The 26,007-nt window shown below is 41.5% G+C and overlaps 1 protein-coding gene across 7 annotated transcripts in view; it reads right to left on the bottom strand.

Moving 5' to 3' along the window:
* grid1a (glutamate receptor, ionotropic, delta 1a) overlaps positions 1–26,007 on the bottom strand; it is a 342,967-nt gene that overhangs the window by 101,173 nt on the left and 215,787 nt on the right. For all 7 annotated transcript variants that reach the window (XR_008573689.1, XR_008573690.1, XR_008573691.1 and 4 more), the window contains exons 5-6: positions 18,175–18,228; positions 4,639–4,812 (exon numbers count right to left, since the gene is read on the bottom strand). Coding sequence is in view for 2 of the 7 variants with exons in the window: in XM_054799052.1 (XP_054655027.1) it covers positions 4,639–4,812; positions 18,175–18,228 (228 nt within the window). In the remaining 5 variants the exon portion in view is untranslated. The remainder of the gene's footprint in view (positions 1–4,638; positions 4,813–18,174; positions 18,229–26,007) is intronic.

Here is a 26,007-nt window from a genome sequence, read left to right on the forward strand (position 1 = left end):
AGGTTATTGTATCAGTATCGGTCTTGAGAAGCAGAAAACTATTGGTTTGAAAAAAAATGCATCACTAATAATAATAATAATAACACGGTTACTGTTGAGGCCATAGCCCACGACAAGCTAAAACTCAACTCTGAACCACTTCCTGTCCGTGACCGATTCTGCTCTCCTACAAGGTAAACTGCCTTAAATGGCTTATTTTCTCTGATTATATCTACGATATCGGGTATGAATGTAACAGTGACTGTATGGCTGTTATTTCATGTCCATATGGCTCTAATGATCCATCCATTTTCTATGCCGCTTCTCCTCATTAGGGTTGCGGGCGCATGCTGGAGTCTATCCCAGCTGATTTCGGGCGACAGGCGGGGTACACCCTGGACTGGTCGTCAGCCAATCGCAAGGCACATACAGTATAGACAAACAACCATTCACACTCACATTCATACCCATACAAAAACATTCCATTTATAAAGAAGGAATCCCACTTATCACAGTCGGGTCTGGAACCAATTAACCTCAATAAATGAGGGATTATTGTATACTAAATATACAGTATGTCACACAGAGAAAGATAACAGAGCAGAAAGAAACTCCTTCCAACGCATTTTCTCTACAGAATTGACAGTCCAGGGTGGAGTCCGCCTTTTGCCCAAAGTCAGCTGGCTTAGGTGGCAGCTTCCCGTGGCCCTGAACAAGAATAAGAGGTAGAAAATGGATGGATATTTGTCATTTCTGCATGCTTTTTTCCTGTCATTATAACGTTGCTTCATGTCTTTGGTCCGTGTAGTGTTCACATTTGAGCTCAAGCGAACCAAACCGAATCCATCTCTCAAGTGGTCTTGGTTCGCTTTTTGATGCATTGATGGATTCGGTTGATCGTGTTCACACGTGACCAAACGAACCGTACTAGCAGGGCAAACGCACCAGAGGTCCTGTTAAACGAACCAAACATGACAAGTGTGAATGCTCCCTTGCAGGCGAGCAGCTCAGCCAGAAGATGATTTGTGGCTGTTCAGAGAGGATGTTGTTTTTCCTAAAAGCTATTTAGTAATTGAGTAAGTTGTCTTCATAACACTCCCATGCTACTGAGCCAAAAAAACAAACAAACAAAAAAAACACATTCAAATATTAATTCTCTCAAAGTGATAACAAAATCTCTCTGGCGCTTGAAAGGGCATTCATTAAAATATTACATGGGATTTTAAAACGATTAAACAATTTTATGGAGAACATTTTATTTATCTCATTTTCTTTTATGAGAATAACAATTTTGGCACTTTTCCCGACCACAGATCTCAGATAATCACAGATATTGCTTGTCAATAATGAATTTCACCTTCTTCCTTCTAAATGTATTTGTTCTTTCATTGACGGAAAAAGACGGTTCTGCGTGCAGATCTAAACTTGAATATGATGTGATCATGCAATGAAATATTCAATTTTTGTTATCAAAAATGGAATATCTTTGAATATCTCTTGAATGTCTGAAGTGGCCCTCAATGGAAACACATTTGACACCTGTGAAATATGAGATCAACAGTAGCCTACAATGACACATAGTACTTAACAAAACACATTAAGCAAGTGAAGAATGATACTTCATTCATTTGTAAAAAAAAAAAAAACTTTTGCTGGAAAATGATGGAAGGGATCACATTGTATCGCAAATGATGTGCAGAATTTATGATTTGCAACAGTTTACGCGCATGAACAACGTGACTGTGACCGGGCTCCACATTACATGCAGCTAACAACACAGGAGGAGAACCAGATGATATTGCTTCAGCACAGCAACAGGTGGCCAACTTTCTACAATCAGAGTGTGGATGTGGACGTCAACAACATTGAATATCAAACACTCAGCCTTCCAACTCACCATATCTCTGGCCTCGATCATAAAACAGTGATACTAGTTTGGTTTTTTTGACCAGCGTCCTCTTCAACCATCGGCGCCAACTCACCACCAGGTGGTGATCAGTTGACAGCTCAGTTGGCAACACCAGAGTGGAAGCAAGTCAAACCCCTCCCTGAGAGAAGGATGCTATGATTTCTGTGTTAACAGCATCGGCCAATAAAAGCATAATCTATTGTTAAACGTGGAATCTCCTGGAAATTGACAAACTGTGAATGAAATGCTGTCATCGTGGAAAAGGGACGTTTGTGTGGGGAAGTATTTCCCCGGCGGATCGCTCCATTGTGGCGGAATCTCATCACCAACACTTAACCCGCCCCCTCCCGAACTAAACATGTCAAAACGGCGGCCTGGAAAAAACAGAGAAAGTTGGCCTAAAAACTTTGAAACTCTAATCTTACGAAGCGTGAGGTGACATTCCACCGACACAAAACTAACTTCTGCAACCGTGGATGGAACCGCCAGGGTCCCTGCTATCAGCTGCGACCCATCTCGCCCTGCACCCGACGTCGCTTATCATTGGGTTCTTTTGAGCTACTCTTTGTGTGGCCCCTCCCATAGGACCTGTTTGTCTTGGGTGAACAGCACAGGACGTCTTAGCTCCTAGGATCATTGGGACAGGTAGTCGCTCATATAGGAGCCACAAAAAAAAAGTGTACGCTCAACATGGAACCTCGCGCTTAACATTTTCCAATGGAATGGAAAGAACCACAATTGTATTACTATGTTGTTGTTAGTATGGTATAGTATGGATGTTTGTTTCAGACACGCTTACCAAGTTCCATTAAGGAACATCACGCTCTATACAAGCATGTCTGAAACAAATAAACCATGCCATACCTTACCATACTAATAACAACACATCATTATTAAAGCGATAGTTTCATTTTATCCCACTGGGAATAGTGAGGCGTGAGGTTCCATGTTGAATACCCACTTACGGCACCAAATATGGCCCATGCATGAAAAAGGTTCACTGACATTAATTGAATAGAACATCTTAGCATAATGATTATTTAAGCCCTAAGCTATTAGCCTCTATCTACATTTATCCATCAGTCTATGTAAACCAATATTACCTAATGAGCTTATGCTCCCTCCTCCTCCCTTTTGGAAGTGTTATATTCATGTGTTCATTAGGGGTGTCAATATGAGGGAATTATGACGTCATACAAATAAATCTGATAACGTTAAAAAAAACTCAGACAACTGAAAATGGTAAAAAGCGCTCCGATGACGCAAGATTACCCATGCTGTGCAAATCAAGTGCTCCTTTCATAACCTCCCCTGACCTCACTTGTAAAAATAAACGTTCCGAGGAAGACATTTCGCGATCAAGGACACAAAAAACCTTGTCAGCCACCTGAAACGCCAGCGTTGCGGCGTTTGAAAAGTGCAAAAGGTTTGCCAGAGACCTTGTGGCATCACACCGGCTGCTCGGAGCGTGTGCCCGAATACAGTGCACCTTGCTGGGTCACGCTAGGTGGCTCCCTCCCCTCTATACTCGGGTTCCTTGACCTCCAAAGTGGCACACTGGCTGCTTGGAGCATGTGTCCGAATACAGTGTACTTTGATAGGCCACAGCAGGTGGCTCCCTCCGCTCTCCCTCAGCAATGTGGTGCTAGTAATGTCATACATTCGTATTACTCGATATAGTAGATATAATCAGAGAAAACAAGCCATCTAAGACATAAATAAAACAGTAAATGTGTTCTGTGTGGAGGACAGGAAGTGATGTCAGGGGTTCAGAGTTGAGGTTTAGCTTATTGTGGTTAGTAGCCTGTGTTATTATGATGATGATGATGATTTTGTTATTATCATTGTGCTTGTTGTGAGATCATTTAAACCTGCAATAAAAGCCTGTTGTTCCGGCAAAACAATTACTGACACCTAGTGACCAATGTAGAATACTACATTCACAATTTGAATGTTTGTATTTGGCTTTTTTGTTAGTATTCCAACTTTATGCTACTAAAATGATGTTATTTTCCCTCGTAATATTCAGACTTTTTCTCATTAAGTTATAACTTTTTCTCGTTAAATTACAACTTTTTCTGTTAATATTTTGACTTTATTATTTTATTATAATTACTGCCGGGTTTGTTTTTTGGTTAAATAATATTTTTAGAATGTGCCGTGGGCCAATAAATGGCCCCCAGGGCACACTTTGGACACCCCGACCCAAGCTTTGCATTGAGGGGGTTTAATGGAACATAGATGTGGCTGGCATCAGCATAACAGTGGAAGGAGATAATATGCTTTGCATATGTAAAATAATTTTTTTTTAAAGACACGCTATCGATTTTTTACAACAAATACTATACGCCAATCATGTTGAAAAAAGTACAAAAATAATAAACAAAAAAGTAAAAATAACAAAAACTATTTAGACTTATGGAACATATTGCATATTTAGCACCGCATGTTCACCATGTATTATTTTTTACAATCATTCAAGTCAATGGTGCAATCTTGGGCTCCATTAAGTGATTTTTTTTCTTGCAATCAGTCACTAACTGACTATTATTTATGTCATTTGTTGAGCGCAATCTTCAGCGCCATTTGCTAAAATGTCACTGCGTCATGCACCATTTGCTTTCGGTTTAACACAAAGTCTCCAAGCCGATTTAATCGTGATTGATGGCCATTTTACGCACGCCCCGTATATGATCAGTGAGCGTGACGGCACGTCATATGGTTCTGGAATGTGTTGGTAGCGGCGTTACCTCCAGGGACTGCAGGTAGCCTTCCTGAGGGTCGCACAGTAGCGAGGAGATGCGATGGTTGTTCCTCATGCAGCGGACGTTGGTGTCCTTCCACAGCGGGAACACTTGACGGATGAGGGTCATGCGGCCCAGGGAGCTGTGGACCAGCTCCATGATGTCAGCGTCACTCACCTCCTGTGGGGGGACAAGACGCAGGGGTAGGGTATTTCGTTTGGGAGGCTGCCAGGTTACTTTATCCTTCTCTTTCACACAGAAGAGCCAGCATTTAGCAATTTTCGCCTTTCACACAGAATATCAGAGCTATTGCTTTGCACTGTGTGTGCGTGATGATGTATAAAATACATTTCAGCAAAAAAAATACTTTCAACACAACAAGGCGGCAGGAGTCCAGTCCGAAGAATGCCCTTTGACACAGGTGGTGTCCCACCTTCGCTGCAGTAGCACTGACACTACCTCTGGAGGTGGAAAATTGCCAGGTCGACTACATTCACCCATTCCTTGTCGGTGCGGTTCATACACAACATTAATGCAGGAAAAAAGGTGGAAAAAAATGATGCCTTTTACAGGTAGTGTGAAAGCACCCTAATGCATCCAGAATAAAGAAAAATAAATACAAAGAAAACAAAAAAAGCAAAGCAGAGCAGTCAATGAATAGAATAAATGTGGTCATTGTTGGACGGTGGCCGAGTGGTCAGCCTGTTGGCCACACAGTCAGTAGATAGGGAAGATCTGCTGGTGCAATTGCAATATTGTAATATTGCTAATATTATTCGTGACGCTCGGCTATTTCCTGTGGGGGTGGGTGAGGAGGTGTCAGCGGCGGCGATGCACCATCAATATTCATGAGACGTCAAGTCGTAGTGGTCAACGTTGAGGCGGCTCCCGGGGAATTCTGCGAAGAGGCGTTGAGTTCATGTACAATCTGACAATGACAGCGTGGGGTTACTGCTGGGTCGCAACTTAAGGAGCGGCGCCTTGACGGCACCCCTGCGCACATGGGCCCTGAATCCATGCTCCCTCTCTGCTTCCCTAATGAGGCATTTTGAACTCTGCCTCTTGTATGCATCTTTGCTGCACGGAATGGAGTCATCAGCACTGTTGTCTGTGCCTTCATCGGGATTATTTTTTTCCTCCTTCCCATAGCGCCCTCATCCTTCCTTGATGTCTCATCACATCACCATCACTCAGAGGCTATGTGGGTATCTTCAAGAACAACACGCCTCGAGTCTTCGAGTCCGCACCAATGCTATTAGACCACATTAGACCACATTTCCTGCAGGAAAGTGGGTTTATAGGCAATCAAATGCATGCTAAAGCAACATGTGGCTCTATAACCCATGAAAAGCCGTTTCAGTCAATGAGAAGCTGAAGAAAGTCATTAATGCAAAACATATAACGACAAAAATGGGGATTCCATCATGTAGATCAGTGGTTCTCAACACAATCATAAACTTCTCAAAGGTCATTTCAGCCAATTAGAAGCCTGAAGAAAGCCATTAATGGAAAAGGCACAATAACAACAATGGGAAATAATCAATGGAGAAAATAAATAATTCATCAAATAATAAGTAACGTTGGAGGGATGGGATAATCTTTGTGAATATTCTGCACTCCTGTTTCCCTGCCGGTCAGGGTACTGCTCCCTGGCGATATTGCATCAGTGCATGGATGTATGACCTTCATGTTTCCTCTTTAGATGGCAAACTAGTTGAGACTGAATCAAGAGTGATGAGAATAGAACATAATTTTGCCTTTGTTTTGGAAAATCTTCACCTTGGCCCAACTGAAAAACAAAAATGAATTTACTGTGACATAAAAAGACAATATTCCACTCAGGTGGAAAGTCATGAATATTCATGAGTTGTCGTGACACATTCATCAGATAAATTATGCCTCACGGTTCACGGAGCCAAACCCTGACGTCCAAGCTAATAACCGGCAGTGATGCCCGCTTCGAACGTTCTGTCACCATCCCAGCTGACCTCTGTGTCGGGCGCTGACCCAGCAAAGGCGAGGCGGTGTGGCATCGCGCCCGAGGAAAACAGGAGAAAGTAATCTAATGGATCCTTGCTAAACAATGGCGGGTGTCTTGTTAGAGAGTTTTTATGTCATCATGGCAACGACGTACGTTACACCCCAACTCACATAAGTTTTTCTGCAGAAATAACATCAGTGTGTTATTTTTGGCAGCATGCATCACACGCTCACTTATATTCACATTTTACAGAAAGAATATGTGATGCGGCCACAAACCTTTTCTTTCTACCCTCCAACACCGTCGCTGTCTTGTTCTTTTGTCACCACGGTGACACGCTCCTTGCATTTTAACACAGGGAAAACATCACCTTGCATCCAAGCATGCCACCTCCCATACTGCTGAAAAGAAGCAAAGTTGGCTCAGCTTTGGATCAGTAAAAACCTTATGTTTTAAAAATGATCTTAAAAAATAGCATATGATGTGATAATAATAGGTCATTGTATGTATATACAGTGTTCCCTCGCTCCATTGCGGTTCACCTTTTGGTGCAATTTTTGTGTTTTTTTGTGTTTTTTTTTTTTTTTTACAGCGTATGAACGCTTTTACAGGCCAAGTCTTGCCTTTTAAGAAAAATTGCATTGTGGGAAGTTGAGTGTTGTAGTTTGCGGGGGTTTCTCTCTGTCTTCTCTCTCTTCTGTCTGCATCGGCCATTGTCTTCTGTGTCCCGATTGGCTATAGACCATTGTCAATCAATCTCTTTCGTGTCGTCTCCTGTTGTGGCCATCGCTAGCAAACTGGCTAACCGTGTGAAGTGCTTGCTAACCGTCAATAAACAATAGAAGAAAAAGAAGGAGCTAACCGTGTGACTCTGAACGCTGTATGGTTGCAAGTTTTCTCCCCGACAAAACCCACAAAGTCGACAAAACGTTCCGCACCCAAAAGGCAGAGGAAACCAGTCATCACACAAAAAGTTGGACTCCTAGACATGCTGAAGGAAGGTAGACTTTGCGGCTGTAGGACATGGAAGACGAGGAGGAGGAGGAAAATACGACGGCAAGAGCATTATGTTTTAACAACGATACGAAAACATTTCAGCGGAATGGCGCCAGAGCGGAGAGGCACGGCCAGAGGAGTAAAATATGTGTGAGTCACTTCATCTTTCTTGTGTCAAACCTGGTAGGTTGATAATTAAAATTCAAACAAAATGTGAACTTTGAGAGCGTTTAAACAAGAGGAATATGAGAAAATGTTTGTAAATGTCTGAGAAAAGTGTATAAAGTGTCTGGTGATATACAATAATTGTAAAAAATAAAGTTGGCTACTTCGCAGGTTTCTCTTATTACAGCCTATTTTGGGAACCTATCCCCCGCGATAAACGAGGGAACACCGTATAGTACATTCCGGACTATTGAATGCACATGAATATAAGCCGCACCCACCAAATTGAAAGCGAAAACAAATTTTGTACATATATAGGCTAATAGACTTGTCTATTAGCCGCAGGTGTCCACCTTGTAACACGGGACATTTACACAGAAACACACACGATAAACCTTGCGATCCACTTGATGTTCCCAGGGTCACTCGTTGCGACACTTTTGTTATTGAAGTTCAACAGCTGCTGCAGTTCAAGCAGTCTAAACAGAAGCTGAAGTAATTCAAAACTTGATCAAACTTACTTAAGATTTATCAGATCAAAACCGGGTGGCCGAATAAGACTTTTTAATCCGTTTTTTTTCCGCGGAGTGACATATAATTTATTTTTCACACTGTCAGCCACGAAAGGGCGCTCTAAGCTTGTGTGCTGGTATCTGCTACTCCGATCACTCCTGTACCACTGAAAATTTACAATGCAAACATCAACTTATAAAGACAATTGAGAAAGATGGAACACAAATGACCCAAAAAAAAAATCATATTCTGCAGATTACAAACTGCAAGTAAAATAGTTAGGTTATGTTTTTTAGGCTATAGTTATCCGACTAACTGTTATTAACATATCACGTTACGTTAGCCTGTTCTCCATTTTATTGTTATTACTATAACTTGCCTTTCAAGATGAAATGTCTGTTCTTGGTCTCTGATTTTATAAAATAAATTTCGCCCCAAAAATGCGACTTATATATGTGTTTTTCTTCTTCATTGTGCATTCTTGACTGGTGCGACTTATACTCCGGAAAATACAGTTTTATTTTTGCATTAATCAGCCTGACTTGTGCTTTGTTCTTTTAGAAGCTTGGTCAGTTCCAAGAACTGATAGCCTGTTTGGCATGTTGTTGTACGTACAGTGTACTGTATGTGCTGGTTTATGTTCCAGTGATGAATATATTTGTGATGAGCACATGGTTTTCTGTCTTTTGACAAGGTTTAGGCTCGTTAAACTGTAAGTAGGTTAGACATAGTTATTGGAATACAAATCAAATCAAGAGCACAATTACCAATTCAGTGTTAATATCTGAATGGGCCCCGGACTCCTCTGTAAAAGTTGGGCCCCGAGGTGGAAAAAGGTTCAGAACCCCTGTCTTAGAGTACAACACATTAGTGTATTTTCCTTGATCTGTGCAACTTTTCACGCAATATGCCAATAAGAAAATGTATATTCTTTAGATCCAGAGGCAAATTAAAGTGACAGTACATTATTTGGACACAAACACTCTTGTATAACAGCATCTATGCAGGTGTTGAACAGCTCGAAAAGGCAAAGGAAATGAAATTCGGAAAAAATGCCAACGTGGCGCTGCGACTTTGTGCCAATGACAGCACGATGAGCGCAGGCATTAATCAAATCACGCTCGGCTGACAGAAAAAGGCTAAGCGATCCTCTTTGTGCCACTCAGTCCTCAGCCATTAATCTTTCATCAAGAAATAAATAAATAACTTAGCAGTAATGGCGGCCAGCCTTTTTTAATTAATTGGACATCAAGGAGCTTGCGGAAACCGCAATTGCAGAGTGAAACGTGCTTATGTAGGGGCATTAAAAAGCAGTTATAGGAATCTTTGCTTGCAAACTATTTGAGAACAATGAGCCACAACGGGGAAAAGCGAGAAATGTGGCGTCGTTTCATGGCCGGCTGCAGAACATGGAGTAGTAGCATGGTCCAGGGAGTATTGCATCGTAACTGCCTTTGTACTTAACAGTCCACTGTCTGTAAGACGACCTAATTGGAGTGAGGATACCTCCAACAAGGCGGAATGATGTGTAAGTAATTCAGTTATTTGTTTCATTCCTGCACTGACTTCCAGTTGACTGGAGCTGTAAGAATAAGCCACTCCTCCACTTCTGCATGGTAGTAAAGTACACGTTGCTTTGCAAACCAAATAGCTCCACTGTGTATATTTGGATCCAAGTTGCTGTAAAACTACCAAACTGTTTAGTGTCTCTACTTAAAGAGTATAAAGTGGATTTGGGCAACGTCTTCTGAGTTACAAGGCAAGTTTGTCCACTCTCCTTAAACAGTATCTAAGCTCATCTGCTTCCAGTCACAAAACCTTTCACCGTTGTCTTTTTATCCAATTACTTTGAAGCTATTAGGTGCTCCCTCGAGCGAAAATGCTCGCTATAATGCCAATCAAGACCCTCCGATCAGGGGGCTGCCCTCACTCGCTCTCATAATGCCTGGAGCACCATTTCTCATCAGCGTTTTCATTACGTGAGGGAGTCATTCTCAGAAGTGTGGAACACATGGTTGGAAAGATAGCGAAGAGTCTTTTTCAACTATATGAAGATCAGACTATACGTTCAGTACACCGGCAGTAAATCCCGTACTAGGGCTGATGGAGCCCTTGTGCTGAATATCATTTTTGGTAGTGATTGCTGAGTATTTTCAGAATGTGCGGTCGTGCTTTCTTCAGAAAAATAAAGATTGCTTTTCTGCCATATGAGGTCATATTGACAGAATAACGATAGTATAGATTGGTGGAGGTTTTTTGGGATATAAAATCATCATATTAAGGCATATTGACAACTTGGTAAAGGAACAAGAACGCTCTCGTCAGAACCTTTCATTTGACATGTGACTCAGTATGGTTTGTTGAAATCAGATTTTTGTTTGTCGGTCCATTCATATACCCACGCTGTAAACATATGTTTATCCATTCACATACACAATGTTAACATTTGTCTCTTGAGTCACATAGATATCGGCCTCTCCATTCATGTACACACAATATTAACACTTCTTCTGGCCGGTCACGATAACAAATTTTGCTGTCCTACAAATTATTGCCAATAAACGATGTTATTGTCAATATTATTTAGAGACCATTTTTTCTTGGAAGGGATAGTTCAGATTTTCTGACATGAAGTTGTATGACATCCCCATCAGCGGTGTAGTCCACCAACAGCGACTTACCCCCCCGCTTGGTCCCCTAAGTCCAGTTCTGGTCGGATTTCGGTGATGACGAACAAAGTTCCAGGTAGTCGCTGGGGTTTCACAAGTAAGGAGTTTGGCTTCTCAAAACAATATGCGTTCAAAACAGTAATACATTTGCCTCACAAAAATGCCTCCTGGAAAAAATCAGACCTCGGCATGATATTTGTCTTCCCTGCGCACTGTCCTATGTCCATTCTTGTGTGTGGGACGAAGACGCTCGCATCTTCTTCCGCGACGTAGCACCGCGGCCATCTTGTTTTACGTGTGTGTTCCACAGCGGAAGAAGATGCGAGCATCTTCATCACATACACAAGAATGGAGAGGCGACAGTACGCAGGGACACAGTAGGGGTCAAATATAACGCCGAGGGATTTGTGGGGTCTGATTTTTTCGTGGAGGCATTTCTGTGATGCAATTGTATTACTTTTTTGAACGCATATTGTTTCGAGAAGCCAAAATCTTTGCTTAAATGACCCAGCAACTAAGCGGAACTACGTTCCTCATCACAAAAATCCAACCAGAGCTGGACTCACAGTGGATGTACTACACTGCTGATGGGGATGTCATACAAACCCAATGAATGATGTGTGTCAGAAACTCTCCTCTGTGTTTCTTGGACAAAGACTAAGACTTATTGATCATCGTGACAGGCCTACACATATAGCTACACTCTAGACCAGGGGTGGGCAAACTGCGGCCCGCGAGCCACATCAGTCCCGCCAAGCGTCTTAATCAGGACCACCAGGCGTTTCCAAATTCCTTTTTTTTAAACCCAGTGCTGTTGTGGCAGGCTCGAGTCGCACAGTAAATAGTCAGGTACTGGATTACCCAGCACTTGTAAATAACAGTTTAAATTACCACTTAGCTGTTCTTCATCACCCAAATAGTAGTAGCAGCTGATTTATGTGATGCGTTAACTTGCTGTGGGTATGTTTTTGTTTCGTTGCGTCGTGAGTAAGTATGTCATTCTCTTTGATGAGCACCCATACAGTATATGGACGGCCCCCTCGGCCTAATTTTGTTGTGGCCCGCAAGTCAAAAAGTTTGGCCACTTCTGATCTAGACTTTGTGCTCCTTCACATACAAGGATACCATAAAAGTCTGTCTGTCCATTCATATTCCCACCTGTAAATACAGTATCTATCCATTAACATAGCACAGAATGTAAACATGTCTGTAGAGTCACACACCCACGCTGTAAACATCCATTTGTCCAATCACATACAGGTAATGTCTGTCGGTCCAATCATACACACATGCAGTGAACATCTGTCTGTGCATTAACGTAACACAAAATGTAGCTAGTGGTCTATACATTCACATAAATAATGCATCAAACATGTCTTTCCATTCACTTACTGTACATAACGCAAAAGCATACCTGTCCATTCACATATATGCAAAATGCAAACATCTGTCTGTCCATTCACAAAGCACATAACGGCCACATAGGGCGCCATCAGGGTTTCAACTACGTGAAGTGCCGTTACCATAAATCATATAACGACTCTCCTTCTCAAATCTGTTCGTCACAGCGGGCGCAGCCACCTCATCCATCACGTGTTCTCAAGTGTCGGCCGCCTGCTTTTTCAGAAGAAGAACACAACAAATAATCCCTCCCCGGATGTTCAATCTATCTGAATCTGCTGGCGAGTGTCAGATGTCAACAAGCGCGCCTGTATGTGGTTCGGCAGGCGGGTCAGAGGGAGGCATGGCCAACTCACATCCCCTGCTGATGCACTCCTTTTGAGTTCTGCTGCAACTCTTAGTATCCAATTTAGAAGCCTCTGGGTTTTTTTCTTAAATGACTTGGTGTCCACCGAGTTCACCTGGTCTTACTTACTAGTTTTAGAAAACTTTTACTGCCTCAGAACGAGGGTTGGGTATTGGGTTTACATATCCGATACTGGTGCCAAATTGTTGCCAGTGATTAAGCCCGAGGGCCATTAATGGCCTGTGGCTGTTTTTTTATCAGCCCTCAGCACATTCTAAAAAGCAATTAAACAAGAAAATGAAAAAAAACAACAATAGCAAAAAATGGAAATAAAGAGCAGTAATTTTTACTAGAATAAAAATGAAATATTAGGAAAACATAGTAAAAATAGTACAAAGATGAAATATTAAAGACTAAACTATGTAATTTAATCCACTCATTGCTCTTCCATTTGCAGCAAAGCATCAACATTCATCATTCATTGTGGTGCGCTGGTCCCAGATTAACATATCCTCCAGTGGATGCAGGAGTCCAATGAAATGTAGGCCACCCCTAATGGGAACGGTGGGGACGGGACTTGTGGGTCGGGAGATCATGTGTTTGAAATGAATGTCACGGCTGAGTCATGACCAGGGAGTAGAATAGTATAGCACGCACGAGACAATTATTTTTATCCCTGCAAGGTTGTAAGATACGATGACACCGCATTTAGTTTTAGGTCCAGATGCCGTAAGCAGAAACGTTTTTTTTTTTCTCTCAAGACTTTGAGATAGGCTCCAGCATACCCCCGCGACCCTAATGAGGAGAAGCGGCATAGAAAATGGATGGATGGACTTTCAAACACAAAATCTCGACACACCGACTAACGTATAATTAAAGCCATGCCGTAGAAAACTTTAACCAATTTTAAAGTCTAAGCTTGCATTTTCATCATTTCATCATTTTACCATAGGCCAACGGGTGGATGTCTATCCATTTACATACTTACTGTTAAATTCTGCTTTTTCAATTACATACACACAATGGTAACAGCTGTCTGTCAGACACATACACACTAAATAGAAACCTTAGTAAGTCAGTTTATGAATACATGATGACACCATCTGCCATTTACATACGGACATACAGTAGCATATGCTTATGTGTCCATTCATACACCCACACTGGTAGCATCTATTTGTGCATCCACATACACACCATGTAAACATCTGTCAGTCCATTCATACACCCACATTGTAAGCATGTATTTGTGCATTCACATACACACCATGTAAACATCTGTCTATCCATTCACATATGCACAATGTAAATATCTGTCTATCCATTCACATACACATGATGTAAACATCTGTCTATCCATCCACATACACACCATGTAAACATCTGTCAGTCCATTCATACACGCACATTGTAAGCATGTATTTGTGCATTCACATACACACGATGTAAACATCCGTCTATCCATTCACATATGCACAATGTAAACATCTGTCTATCCAGTCACATACACATGATGTAAACATCTGTCTATCCATTCACATACGCACAATGTAAACATCTGTCTATCCATTCACATACACACGATGTAAACATCTGTCTATCTATTCACATACGCACAATGTAAACATCTGTCTACCCATTTACATATACATATAATGTGAACATCTGTCGGTCCATTCATATACCCACACGGTAAGCATTTGTGTGTCCATATGGATAGCTGCGCCGTAAACACCTGTTTGTCCATTCATGTAAACTGTCTATTCCCGTATATGAACATTTGTCTGTCCATTCACATACATGCGTGATGCAAACATCAGTCTGTACATCCACATGCACACATAATCTGCTTGTCCATTCACATATAACGTTAAATTCTGACTCTTGTGGCCAATTCGAAAACCAATGTCAAGATAATTCCATTTGAAAATACAATCATTTTTAAAGTAATAATTCTGATGCACTGTCCGTCCTTCAAATCGCTTCAGGCAGCTGTGATCAGGAAGTTCCCAGAAACCAAATGAAAGGCTAATAAAAAACAAATCAGCAGCTTGCCGTCATTTATCGTCCCAACCCTGTCGAGATGTAAAACAACGCATGCTGGGATTGAGTTAAAGGGGTGGCTATTAAAGAGCTCGAAATGAAAATAAAAACAGTGTAATTTAGGTGAAACTCGCTGTTTTACTGTAGCCCTTTCTGACACAAGTGTGCAGCTCTGAAGGACAACAAGTGTCTTCTCCTTTCAAGGTGAATGTCAGCTTCATGGGCAGTTTATTTTGGATAATAAAAAAGGAAAAGAGGGCATATTACAAGGGAAAGATAACTATAGCTTTTTCATGGTCTTTAGAATTAGGTTAGAAAGGTCAGAAGAAGGTAAAGGGAATGAAGGTTATTGTTAACAACACATCACATTCGCCCTAAAGGGAGGAAATTGCCTCATACATACCGTAATTCCTGCAAGTCTGTAACAAAAAGACTTAAAGAAACGTATAAGCCTGAGTGTAAAAACTACTTCAAATTAAAAATTACAGTCAGCCACTTATCAAACAGGCTCAGACTGCACAAGACCCTTTTTGGTGCTGCTTTGTGAAGCATACAAATCCAATAATACCAATTAAAAAGGTAGATAGAGAAGCCTTTCAGAGAGCTTGAGGCCTCTTTAGCCATTTGCAAATCCATATTTTACCTGCACGCATGGATGGATTGATTCAAAACAATACAAAAAAAGGTATTTTATAAAAACTGTATTATAAAGCCAGGGTCTTAGTTTTGTTTCGGTTACATTAAGGAACGTCACATGATTGCACTTGCACAACTCAACATGTCTGAAAATGCTATTCTGTCCGACCCCTTCTCCGTCTCTCAGCAATTACTGATAGTTTGTTCACTTCCTGTTTTTAAATGCCACCAATTTAATTTTCTAATCGGGAAAAAAAATAATAGCAAATGTGTAGAAATAGATTTGTTGCTTTATGCAGTGAGGCATGTAAGGAAGAAGAAAAAAGAAAGAAAAATAGCACTAAATAAATACATTGAAAATAACATACACTTAAATACATAATAAGTAGCAGTGATGCAAGGTCTCGTGACGTGATGAGATTTGACATGATGTCTCGTGATAATAAATAAATAAATTAATCACACCATGGACTCGACAATTTTGCCGGCCTCCATATATCGCCATGCACATGTCTGTTTTCCCCGCCTCTCACCTCCAAAGAGGCAGGAATAGAGTTCACTCTGTGCATTGGTTCAGCGCTTACACACTTGGTAGAGAAAAGCCGTTCCATAGAACAAAAGCCAACAGAGTGAGACCTCTTGTCAGTCATACAGTCGCTTTCTCTCCGTGGTGGCGAGGCGGGGCCACTAGCTTCCACACAGCAAAAGAGTGGAGCTTTTTGAGGAGCAATGCAAGGTAACGTAGTAGAAGGTAAGAGGGAAAAAGATGCTTGCAAAGCCAAATGCCACAACCCCCGTGCGGGAATATCAATAATGAGCAAGGTGAGCCCATCAACACGCGCCAGCCAGTATGTGAAATTTATTTGATGGTGGTAGCAACATAATAGTCAACAAAACAAACTTGCCCACCTCAAACATATCCATCCAACCCAGTTTACCCATCTGGGAAGAAAAAAAACTACACATCAAGATGCAGAGCCTTCGTCCCGACAGTCAACATCCACTGAGACGTTTCGTCGGCAAAGTAAATACAAACAGAACAGGGCAAAATGGTGTGCGTTCACAGAAAGTCATGGCAAAAGAAATGCTGCTCTTTAATACAGTTGAAAAGCCAGAATGTCAAGAAATCCTGCTAACGTTTGACAGACAGTACGAATTGCCTGTGAGAAAATACATGTCACAAACACCAATTCTGCAACTTTACAACATTGAAATATGACATGTTACAGGAAATGTTGCATTATTATGATGTATTATTATTGTTATTATTTGTTATTATACTTTATCATAACATTAGTGATTTATGTGGTCTGAAAAATGTTAAGAATATCATTTAGCATCAATTTGTGGGACAGTAAACATTTCAAAACTCACCTGCATTGTTTTGTGACTTGGTTAAATAAATTTGTTTGTCCAGTCATATTTTTCCGTTGTACTTTTCTTACAATTAATGTCGAAATCTCATCTCCTTTCGTTCTTGTAGACCCAATCTCGTGCATCAACTCATCTCGTGAGTTGGGTGTCTTGTGACACACCGAGCAACAAGTAAATAAAGTACCCTAGTAAAGAAGTGACAGGAACAGTGTTTGATGTCTAAATAAATGCAAGACACACATTAAGCAAACGCATTAATTCGTTATATATTCATGACGTATGTTGCTTGATATTGTTGTCATTGGCCTTCACGCTTCTGCTGTTCAAATTGATAATGAATCATTTATTTTGAGATGTGATATTTCTGTTGTGTTGCAGCAGTAAAAAGCAGTTGCTGCCAATGCTGGTAAATAAATTACGGAGGCACATTTGGATTGCAAGAATACTAAAAGCTGCATTAACCTTTACTAATCAATATTTGCCCCCTTCGTTAACAAAAAAGCAGCACTGGACAGCATCTTTGTACTGCAACGTGAAAACATAGCAACTGCTTCTTGCAAGAATTACAACAAAAATACACTATGTTATGTTTTAAGTGGAGTATTTTCTGGCAACATGACAGGTCACATTGCAAAAACTAGCGCAGGGGCAAAATAATCCATGAGCTGATTTGCTGGAACTGATCGATTACTCATGTCTTGAAGCAGTGGAAGCAAAGTGGAGTGCACTACTATTGATTCAGCCTCAACTAGTTTGCTGTCTTGAGAAGGACAACATGATGTCAGGTATGGCGAGCGGGGCTACAGTTGCCCAATGGCAAGAAAAAGGCAGCATTATTCAGCTTAATACAACACCGGCACGGAAACAGGAGTGCAGAACATTCAGAAAATTGTTTTAATAACAAAAGTATGCCACAACTTCAAGAAAGTTAGGGTTTATTGCGTTACTTTTCATATATGATATGCCACTCATGGGAACAGGTTTATGACTGTGGAGGTCCGCGCATGAATCATCCAGGTGGATCAATGCATGTCACGTATTGAGGCTTGAGTGCTCCAGTGACATCTTTCCGTATGAGAGGATGCAATGTTTCAGCATGATAAATGGAAGCAAGTTTTTTTTCTTTTCTTTTTTTTGTGGTCGGCGAGGTCCTGCTGGGAACTGACATGCTAATTGTAAGGCAGGTCAACTGGGAGCGACCCTTTTTATTCGCTTTCATCCGCTGATTTTCAGAATAATTGGAGGAATCATAGGGAACATACAGAGTGCGCACTTGACTGTTGTGTGCTATTATGTCCACTTCAGAGGGGCATTTGGCTTGATGTGTGCTCAGAACAAGAGCTGAAAGAAAGGCTGTTGTACAACAAACAAATAACAAAGAAACGCGTCGACTCAGCTTGTTTGTGCTTTGGACTCACCTCGTTGGCGTAGACCCAGTGACTGTCCTTGGACGCCAGGTTGGTCTCCAAAGCCTGTAAAAATAAAGCAAAAGAGAACAGTGGGTGGGTATGGGGGGAGTAAGCGAACACAGCTTTTAAAAACATGATGAGAAATTTATGGAGGTCAGGTCAGTGGAGCCCCGCCGCTCCGTTGTTTTTTGTGATTCAAGATGACCGGGAAAACGAATCGGCTTGGGGGGGGGGAATAAATGTTTCAAAAACTGCAAACTAGACTTGCCTTCCTGCATATGCTTTTTGTTTTTTCTTTCTTTACTACTACAAGTACTATTACTACTACTACTACTACTACTACTACTATTGCAACTACTAATGTGTCCCTTTTTTCATTTCAAGTGCAGCAGCCTACGCTCTTCCTTCCATCTGTCTTTGTTGTACAAATGCACGCTCCCTGCAGTGATACACACACGCACATTAGACATGAAGGTGCCCTTCAGCTCATATCTTCTTCACAGTACCGCCATTACCTGTGAACTTTTACCGGCTGTATGGTGGGTGTTTCAGTTAAATGTAGCTACATATGACAGTGTCATTTCTCCACGCAAGCAACGCGTCCTTAAGTTTTGAGCTAATGTTTCGCGGCAACATTTGCTCAGTTTTCGCTCTCCATTTGAATTTTAGAGCAGTCGTGCGCAAATTAGGTTTCCTCGAGATGTGTCGCCTCAAGCGTGGAGGTAAATATTGCTTTCGGACTCCAGTGGACATCTTTCAGCTTGATGAAATGTGGAAATGAGAGCGGCGTTAAAGTCTTAAGCGTGACTGTTCTGAGGTTGCAGGAGAAGATTAGCCGCATGCTGGTTCTCCAAATTACGCTGGCTTTTTATGGAGGAGCGCTGGCAAGGCGGCATTGGGAGAAAACTCGTTACAAGCACGTTGGAACGTCAATTTTTTTTTTGTTTATTTGTGTCTATTGATTTATTTGTCCAGGTTCTTTTTTACGGCATTTTAAAAGGTAGCATTTAATATTCAGTGATCAACAATCTGATTTGTTCATAACTTGGGATGCGATGATCGATCGGCCAACAATCAGTATCGGGCGATTTCCACGGAAAAGCAAATTATCCATCACCTGTGGCTCCTGCTATGGCAGCCTGAAGCCTGTAGAGATCCCTGTGTGCAGTCTAGTGCCGTGCTCTCAGGTCTTGGTTTGTGTCCGCCTTTCCTTCACACTGCACAGGGGTGGGGCAGCAAACCAAGCGCAACAAACATGCCTGCCGCGTGGACCTTATATGCCATTTGTGAGAGTGGTGTAAAGTTTGCATCCTGCAATACATGCCACGAAAAATATCTCACGGGGGTAGCATGTTAAATAACTGTAAGTTAATACGGCATTTGAAAAACAAACGGTTGAAAAAGTATGGTGACTGGATTACATAACCAGCCTTTCTCAACAGTGGAAGACACCAGGTTCTGTTTTCTCACTTGGAGCCCATCTATGTTCTATTTGGAAGTCCTGCCATGAACAGCTCCATCAGACAATGTGCTCTCACATCGCAAGTCTCCTTAAAGAAGGTGTCTCATTCTCTGTGAGTTCCTGGAGTGATACAGTCGTCCCTCACCACTTTGCTCTTCAATTTTCGAGACTTCACTCTATCGCGGTTTTTCAAATTACATTAACGAGTAGATCAGCGCTGTTTCACGGGTGACTTTGACTCATTATTAGTAAAAAGAAAATGTGCATATTTAAGCAAATGTATGTCCGACCTACAGCAAGCATTTTCAAGTTTAAAAATGGCTAAATGAACTAAACTACAAATACCAAAAAAGCACTCGGAGAGCGCAGACCTCCGCCAGCGCCATAGTTCCCCCCCATATTGTGATTCACACCAAAATCATCATCCTACATTTTTTGGATCAGTCTTTGATAGTTTGTGCAACCTGTTGGAAACTTTTTTTCCAAGTGCTCTGACCATTTTTTGTGGAGTTGTATGCACAAATGCCGAAAATGGTCCTATCTCGCAATGTTTAAGAATCCTTTAAAAAATTAAAAAAGTTATGTTGAACATAAACAGACAAACAGATACACGCCGGCAAAAACATAACCTTGGTGCTGCGCTTCCGTTTTGCGCTGCGCTTGGCGGATAAGGCATTGAGAAGACACATGACATTTTTTTCTTATTATGTCTACCATATTGGGTAATATGACTGTAAAGGTGACTATAGGGGTGCTATTTCATATCTAGCGGGCTCTAATAGTGTTCCAAGCTGCATTTTGAAGGTCATAAACAGATGACATTTATAAGTTAGGCATCAGACCAATTAACCATGATAAATGAGGGATACCGTAGTCCAGGGGTCACCAACGTAGTGCCCGTGGGCACCAGGTAGCCCCCCATGACCACATGAGGTGCCCGCAAGCCTGCTTTTCATTCAGGTTTTCAGTTAATAATGAAAGAACAGGAGAAAGAAATGCATTCTGAAATAGAACATGTGAGTTGTGGACACCAGCATTTTGTTCATGTTCTGGTAAAACAAGCATATTCGCTTTGTTTGGGTTTAAAATAAGCTCTGAAAATAAATGTTACAAAAATGAGTAGCTCTTGGCCATTTCCATTTTGTAAAAGTAGCTCTCACAAGGAAAAACGTTGGTGACCCCTGCCGTAGTCAGTAATTGAACTGATCCAACTTTGCGTCGGGAGGTGTCTAGCAAAATAATCCATAAAATGTTGGTTCTATCAATTTGACGAATGAAATACGAGAACTGATTAACTTTTTAATGATAAGAATACATGTCCACTCCTGATTAAAATTTTAAGACCAGGTCAAAAGTTGCAAAGAATTTGAATTTTGCACTGTTGGATTTAAGGAGGTTCTAAGTAGAGCTCCAAAATGCAAAAAAAAGGGAGTGAGAGAAAACATGTTCACGACAAGTTTACAAAAATGGGCATTGGTTCCAGACAGCGGATGCCCTCCGTGAAGCCATCTTAACCACTGGAGCAGCATCCCCACGAGCCTGGAAACACTGGCATCAAGCATGCCCAAACCCATTTACGAGGCAACTAAAATGGCGTAACTAATCATTACTGAGTCTTTTTGGACCTTTCATTTCTATTTTTTGGTGGTTTCAGGTTTTTTTTTAGCTATGGTCTTAAACTTTTAATCAGCTGATCAACAGCTTATTTCCCTTTAATGTTTATTTGCAATGAATTACTTACTCAAAACATTCGTTGTCTCGCGCCCACTTCTTCGTTTTGCATTTGAAGCTGTACTTAAAACCTCCGTAAGAGCCAACAGTGCAAAATGCCTGGTCAATTTTTCAACTGGTCTTAAAATTTTGATCAAGAGTGTTGTGACAAGAATACACACAATGTTGGAGCTAAATCCCATCTACATGAACAGCAGTGTTTGTTGGCGTGTTTTATAAGAATAGAGCAGCGTGTGGCACACGGTGACATGTGGCCTATGATGATAAAGTGGCTTTCTCATTAGGATTCCAAACAAGCTGCACTGAGAACACACCGGCGCCTCCCGCTTCGACACAATTCCTCCATGTTGTAACGCGCCTAATCACCCTTTTCCTAATCGAATCCGATGGAATTGAGCAACCCCCCTCCTCGACTGGAACCTATCAGAGCTTTAGAATTCCACTCAGGAGCTGAGATGCTGTCAACAAACCCTGCTGAGTCATTTTGGCTTTTGTTGAAAAGATGATGCAAGGGGGAAACTCTGGGGAGCGACGGCGTTTCTGCTCATGAAAGGCGGCACAAGACGACAGCCTCCAGTGACATCTGAGGAATATTCCGCCGCTAAGATCTCTCATCAGAGAGGCAGAGAAGCCCAAGGCGTCTTCTAATACGCTCGCCATAGCACAAAGGCGGCCTGGGAATGCCAAGTCCAATTTAAAGAGAAGGAAGCCAAGTAGGGATTGAGAGGAACTGCAGCGGCATATGTGGAAACAGGTGTGGGGTGGAGCTTGGACGCGCTCCAGACGGGTAAGTTTCTTCAGTGGGAAACCATTTAGGAAGATAATTTGATGCAAAGCATGAAAATAAAACATAAAAATACAGTAGAGCCCCGCTTTCCTGATCTGGGACCACCAGCGAATGGCAAAAAAGTGCGAGGAACTGCGGAAAAACCTCCTGCCAACTTGACGTTGACATTCTCCTCCGATTTCGGATCAACATAAAAGTGACTGTTATGTAATCATTAGACTAGATTCAGCTCCGGAACCATCCCCTTCTCTCTTCAATTGCCATTGTTCACTTGTGACACAATCCAGGTTTAAGCCCTAAATATACCACACACACATATTCAACACATGTTAAGGAATAAAAAGTACAGCTATCGCCACTAAGGAATGATAATCTAAGGCCCTGTCCACGCAGGAACACTCCCGAGATTGTTTTTTTGGCGTGTTGAAAATAATGTGCGTCCACGCTGTCCCGGATTAGTACATTTCTGCATCCAGACGGAACACATCACTGAGTGAAAAATGATGTAATACACAAGGCACACCTACGTGTGGCGCTGTGAACACACACGCAGACGGAACCGCGTGACGCACCATACTATAGAAGAAGACAAGTCCTCTGTTTTCCGAGGCTCGTCTCGACTTAGGACAAAGTGGAATTACATGTGCGTCATTTTGGGAGAATAAGAAAAGAAAATACCACGAGAATATCAACTGCGGTGGGTCATCACACTCGAAATATTCAGATATTATGTTGGCTTGTTGTCAAAGCTCACTTCTGGTCACGTGACGGCAACGGGCTGCTGACGTCATCATTTTAAAAAAAGCTGGGGATTGCTCGTCTATACAGAAACGACGAGCCGGCGTTTTGAGATTTCGGGGCACCCAGAACGCCGTTTCCGGGTGGATGAGAGACTAAAACGATAAAATATTTTGCCGTTTTGACCTGAAAGCGTTTCCGTGTGGATAGCCTCTAAGATAATCGATGAACAGATGGAATCAGATTCACGGTGTAGCCTTTAGCCTGGTCGTCAGGCCAGCGCCAGAGGCTAGCAGGAAGCCTACATAATTTGGAGGAGTGCTGAGACCACTGCTGGTAGGCGTACCATCTGCCTCGGCAGCCATCCCGTCGCCCTGTCATCAATGCTCTTTTTGTTGTCAGCTTTTGTCTTCCAGGTTCTTCTTCGCTAACTGCGACACCTCGACCAACGGGATCAGCCGGATTCTGTGTGAGGGTGGTGTCATCTCAGTTTGCAGTACAATTTCATATCAAGCGCCCTGTCATTCAATACGTCCGCTGACATTTTACAATAGTGATGGAAATTTCTGCTCTTTTTTAGCGAGCTGGTTCTTTTGGATTGGCTCACTAAAAAGACCCGGCTCTTTTGGCTCCCAAATGGCTCCTCTGATTTTTTTGTTGCCAAATTATGTGTATTGTGGAAAATGAATCAATCAAAATCCAAATCAAATGTTTATTATTGAAATGGATTTATCCAAACCTCAATGAACAGCTACACAAATAGATTATAACGTTATATTGTAAATACAGTATAAAAACAAAGACCCATCTCAAAAGACAAATTAAGTCAAAGTAAGTCAAATGTCTTCATGCAAATTTCCCACAGACGAATTGGCCCTAAGAGCACCACTGCGTGTGTTTAACCCCGCCCCTCCCCCGCTCAGTGTGGACACGGAGACTCCGGCACGCATCTTGACCAATGACATTTGCCTTTAACAGAAAAAAAAGACGAGGAAAAAACGACTTGCCTCCCAACGAAGCAAGCTGGCTTCTGTCGTTCATTTCAGAGAGTCGGCTCGTTCGTGACCGACACATCACTATTTTACAAGCTATTTTTGACAGTCACAGTAATACTGGACAAAGTGCGTCCCTTTTCAGGACGCATAGTTTTGTTTCGGGATGATTCCGTTTTTCAAGGGACAGTTGGCAGCCCTATTTGACAGGACCATTTTATGGTCATACGTATACAATACACATTCGCTAATTAGTGCAAGTGTTTGGACTCATATATCTTACTAATACGTGATGGTAGAGATTAAGCATAAAACCAACCTCCTGAACAAATTACCTTTTTTCAAGGCCAGGCATCATCCACGCTAATGAAGGTGAAACTCAATGAGCACCACATTAAAAACAGATCATGACTCCCATCATGTCGTTAGCCTCCCAAAGGTTTGTCGTGTAGCTAAAGCAGCTAGCCTCTGCTGGAATATTGTACGCCATGGTGGGAAAGCAGCATGTCGTTAGCTTCCTATTGTGTTGCGAAACCTGCTAGCTTCTCTCGGTATGCCGTTAGCTTCCTACAGGTATGCCACTGTGCTTGTGCTGCTAGCTTTTCTTAGCATCTTCATACCTTCCACAAGTTTTTTTGTATTTTTTTTTCCAATTGTACATCAATATTATCAAATGCTTCTAACAATTTCCACTGAACTGTGATTTATAGTGATACTGTACTGTTAATTTATTATTATTATTACATAAAACGTGTGAAGCAAAAACATTTAAACACTACACACTTGAAAAGAACACCTTCGCAGGGGATGGATTTGCATTTCTGAGGGGATTCCCTTTAGGGAGGCACTCGGCATAAATTTAACACACTTTACACCTCGGGGAAATCTAGGTTGTGAATCTTTGATGATGAACTTCCATTGGCAAGCTGATAGATGGTAATGGATGGAGATAATTAACCGAGAGGACACCACTAGAACACCGGAAAAAAGCTGCTTTTTTTTTTTTTTACTTTAACGACACAATCCTTTAAATAAAGGAAAAAACAACTATCCAGACTATATTTAAATAATTTATTTAATATATTTAATTAATTCTTTAATTTAAGAATTCCTTTTGGAAGGGATGGGGACAATTAACAGAAATGGACTACCACATCAAAATATATATATAAAAATAATCAGCTATATTCATGATTTTTACATAATATTTCCATTATTATATTTTCATAATTAATCATATATTGATATATTTAATTTTATTGTTCCATATCTTTAAATGTATTTTTTCGTACTGTAATGAGTGTGATGATGGAATGTAATCATTTTTATTAGGGATGTCCAAACTTCAGGATCGGGATCGGCTGCATTTTGAAGATCGGATAATATCGGCTTCCGCCACGAGATCGGGCCGATCCGGTTGCCATATAATGTTGGTAGCTCCGGGCCACACCCCAGCACAGTAGGTGCGGTAAAGTTGCCCCTCGACTCCGGCCACCCGCAAGAAGAAGAAAACGCAACACCACCATGCAGACATGTCCAATCGTGGTGGAATCTCATCACAAGCACTACTAAACATGTCGAAACGCTGGCGAAAAACCTCGGACACTCCTCTGTTATGGCGCGTGAATGGAAGCTAGCTGGGTTAGCTTAGCTTAGCAGAGTGTGCTAGTGCAGCTGTGTGTGTGTGTACGCACGACTCAGGCTGGAAGAGTATATTCTCACCGTGTTGTGTTTTACCGCTTTAATGTAAGGACCATTTTACAATGCACACTGACGACGTGCAGGCTCCGAGTGAAAAAAGACGACGTTTATTCTTGCACCCAACGTCAACTGCCGTTGTCAACACACACAATATATTTACGGCCTTCAAAGTAAGAGTACTCTTTGCCACATTTGTCTAATTGTGTCAACAAAATAAGTGTGTCATTAAAATATCTTACATTAATAACGCGATTGGAATTACGTGTGTGACTGCATCTCCCTTAATCACAAGCACGGGCAGCAATAAGTGGAAAAGGTTAAAAAAAACTTTTAATGGAAAAAACGGAATTTGGGAAAAAATCAAACGGCCTTCATAGGCTCTATGAAAGTTTGTTAAAAAAAAAGTAATATATTTTAAATCACACCACAGT

This window comes from Dunckerocampus dactyliophorus, chromosome 14 (assembly GCF_027744805.1).
Source record: "Dunckerocampus dactyliophorus isolate RoL2022-P2 chromosome 14, RoL_Ddac_1.1, whole genome shotgun sequence".
Lineage (NCBI taxonomy): Eukaryota > Metazoa > Chordata > Actinopteri > Syngnathiformes > Syngnathidae > Dunckerocampus > Dunckerocampus dactyliophorus.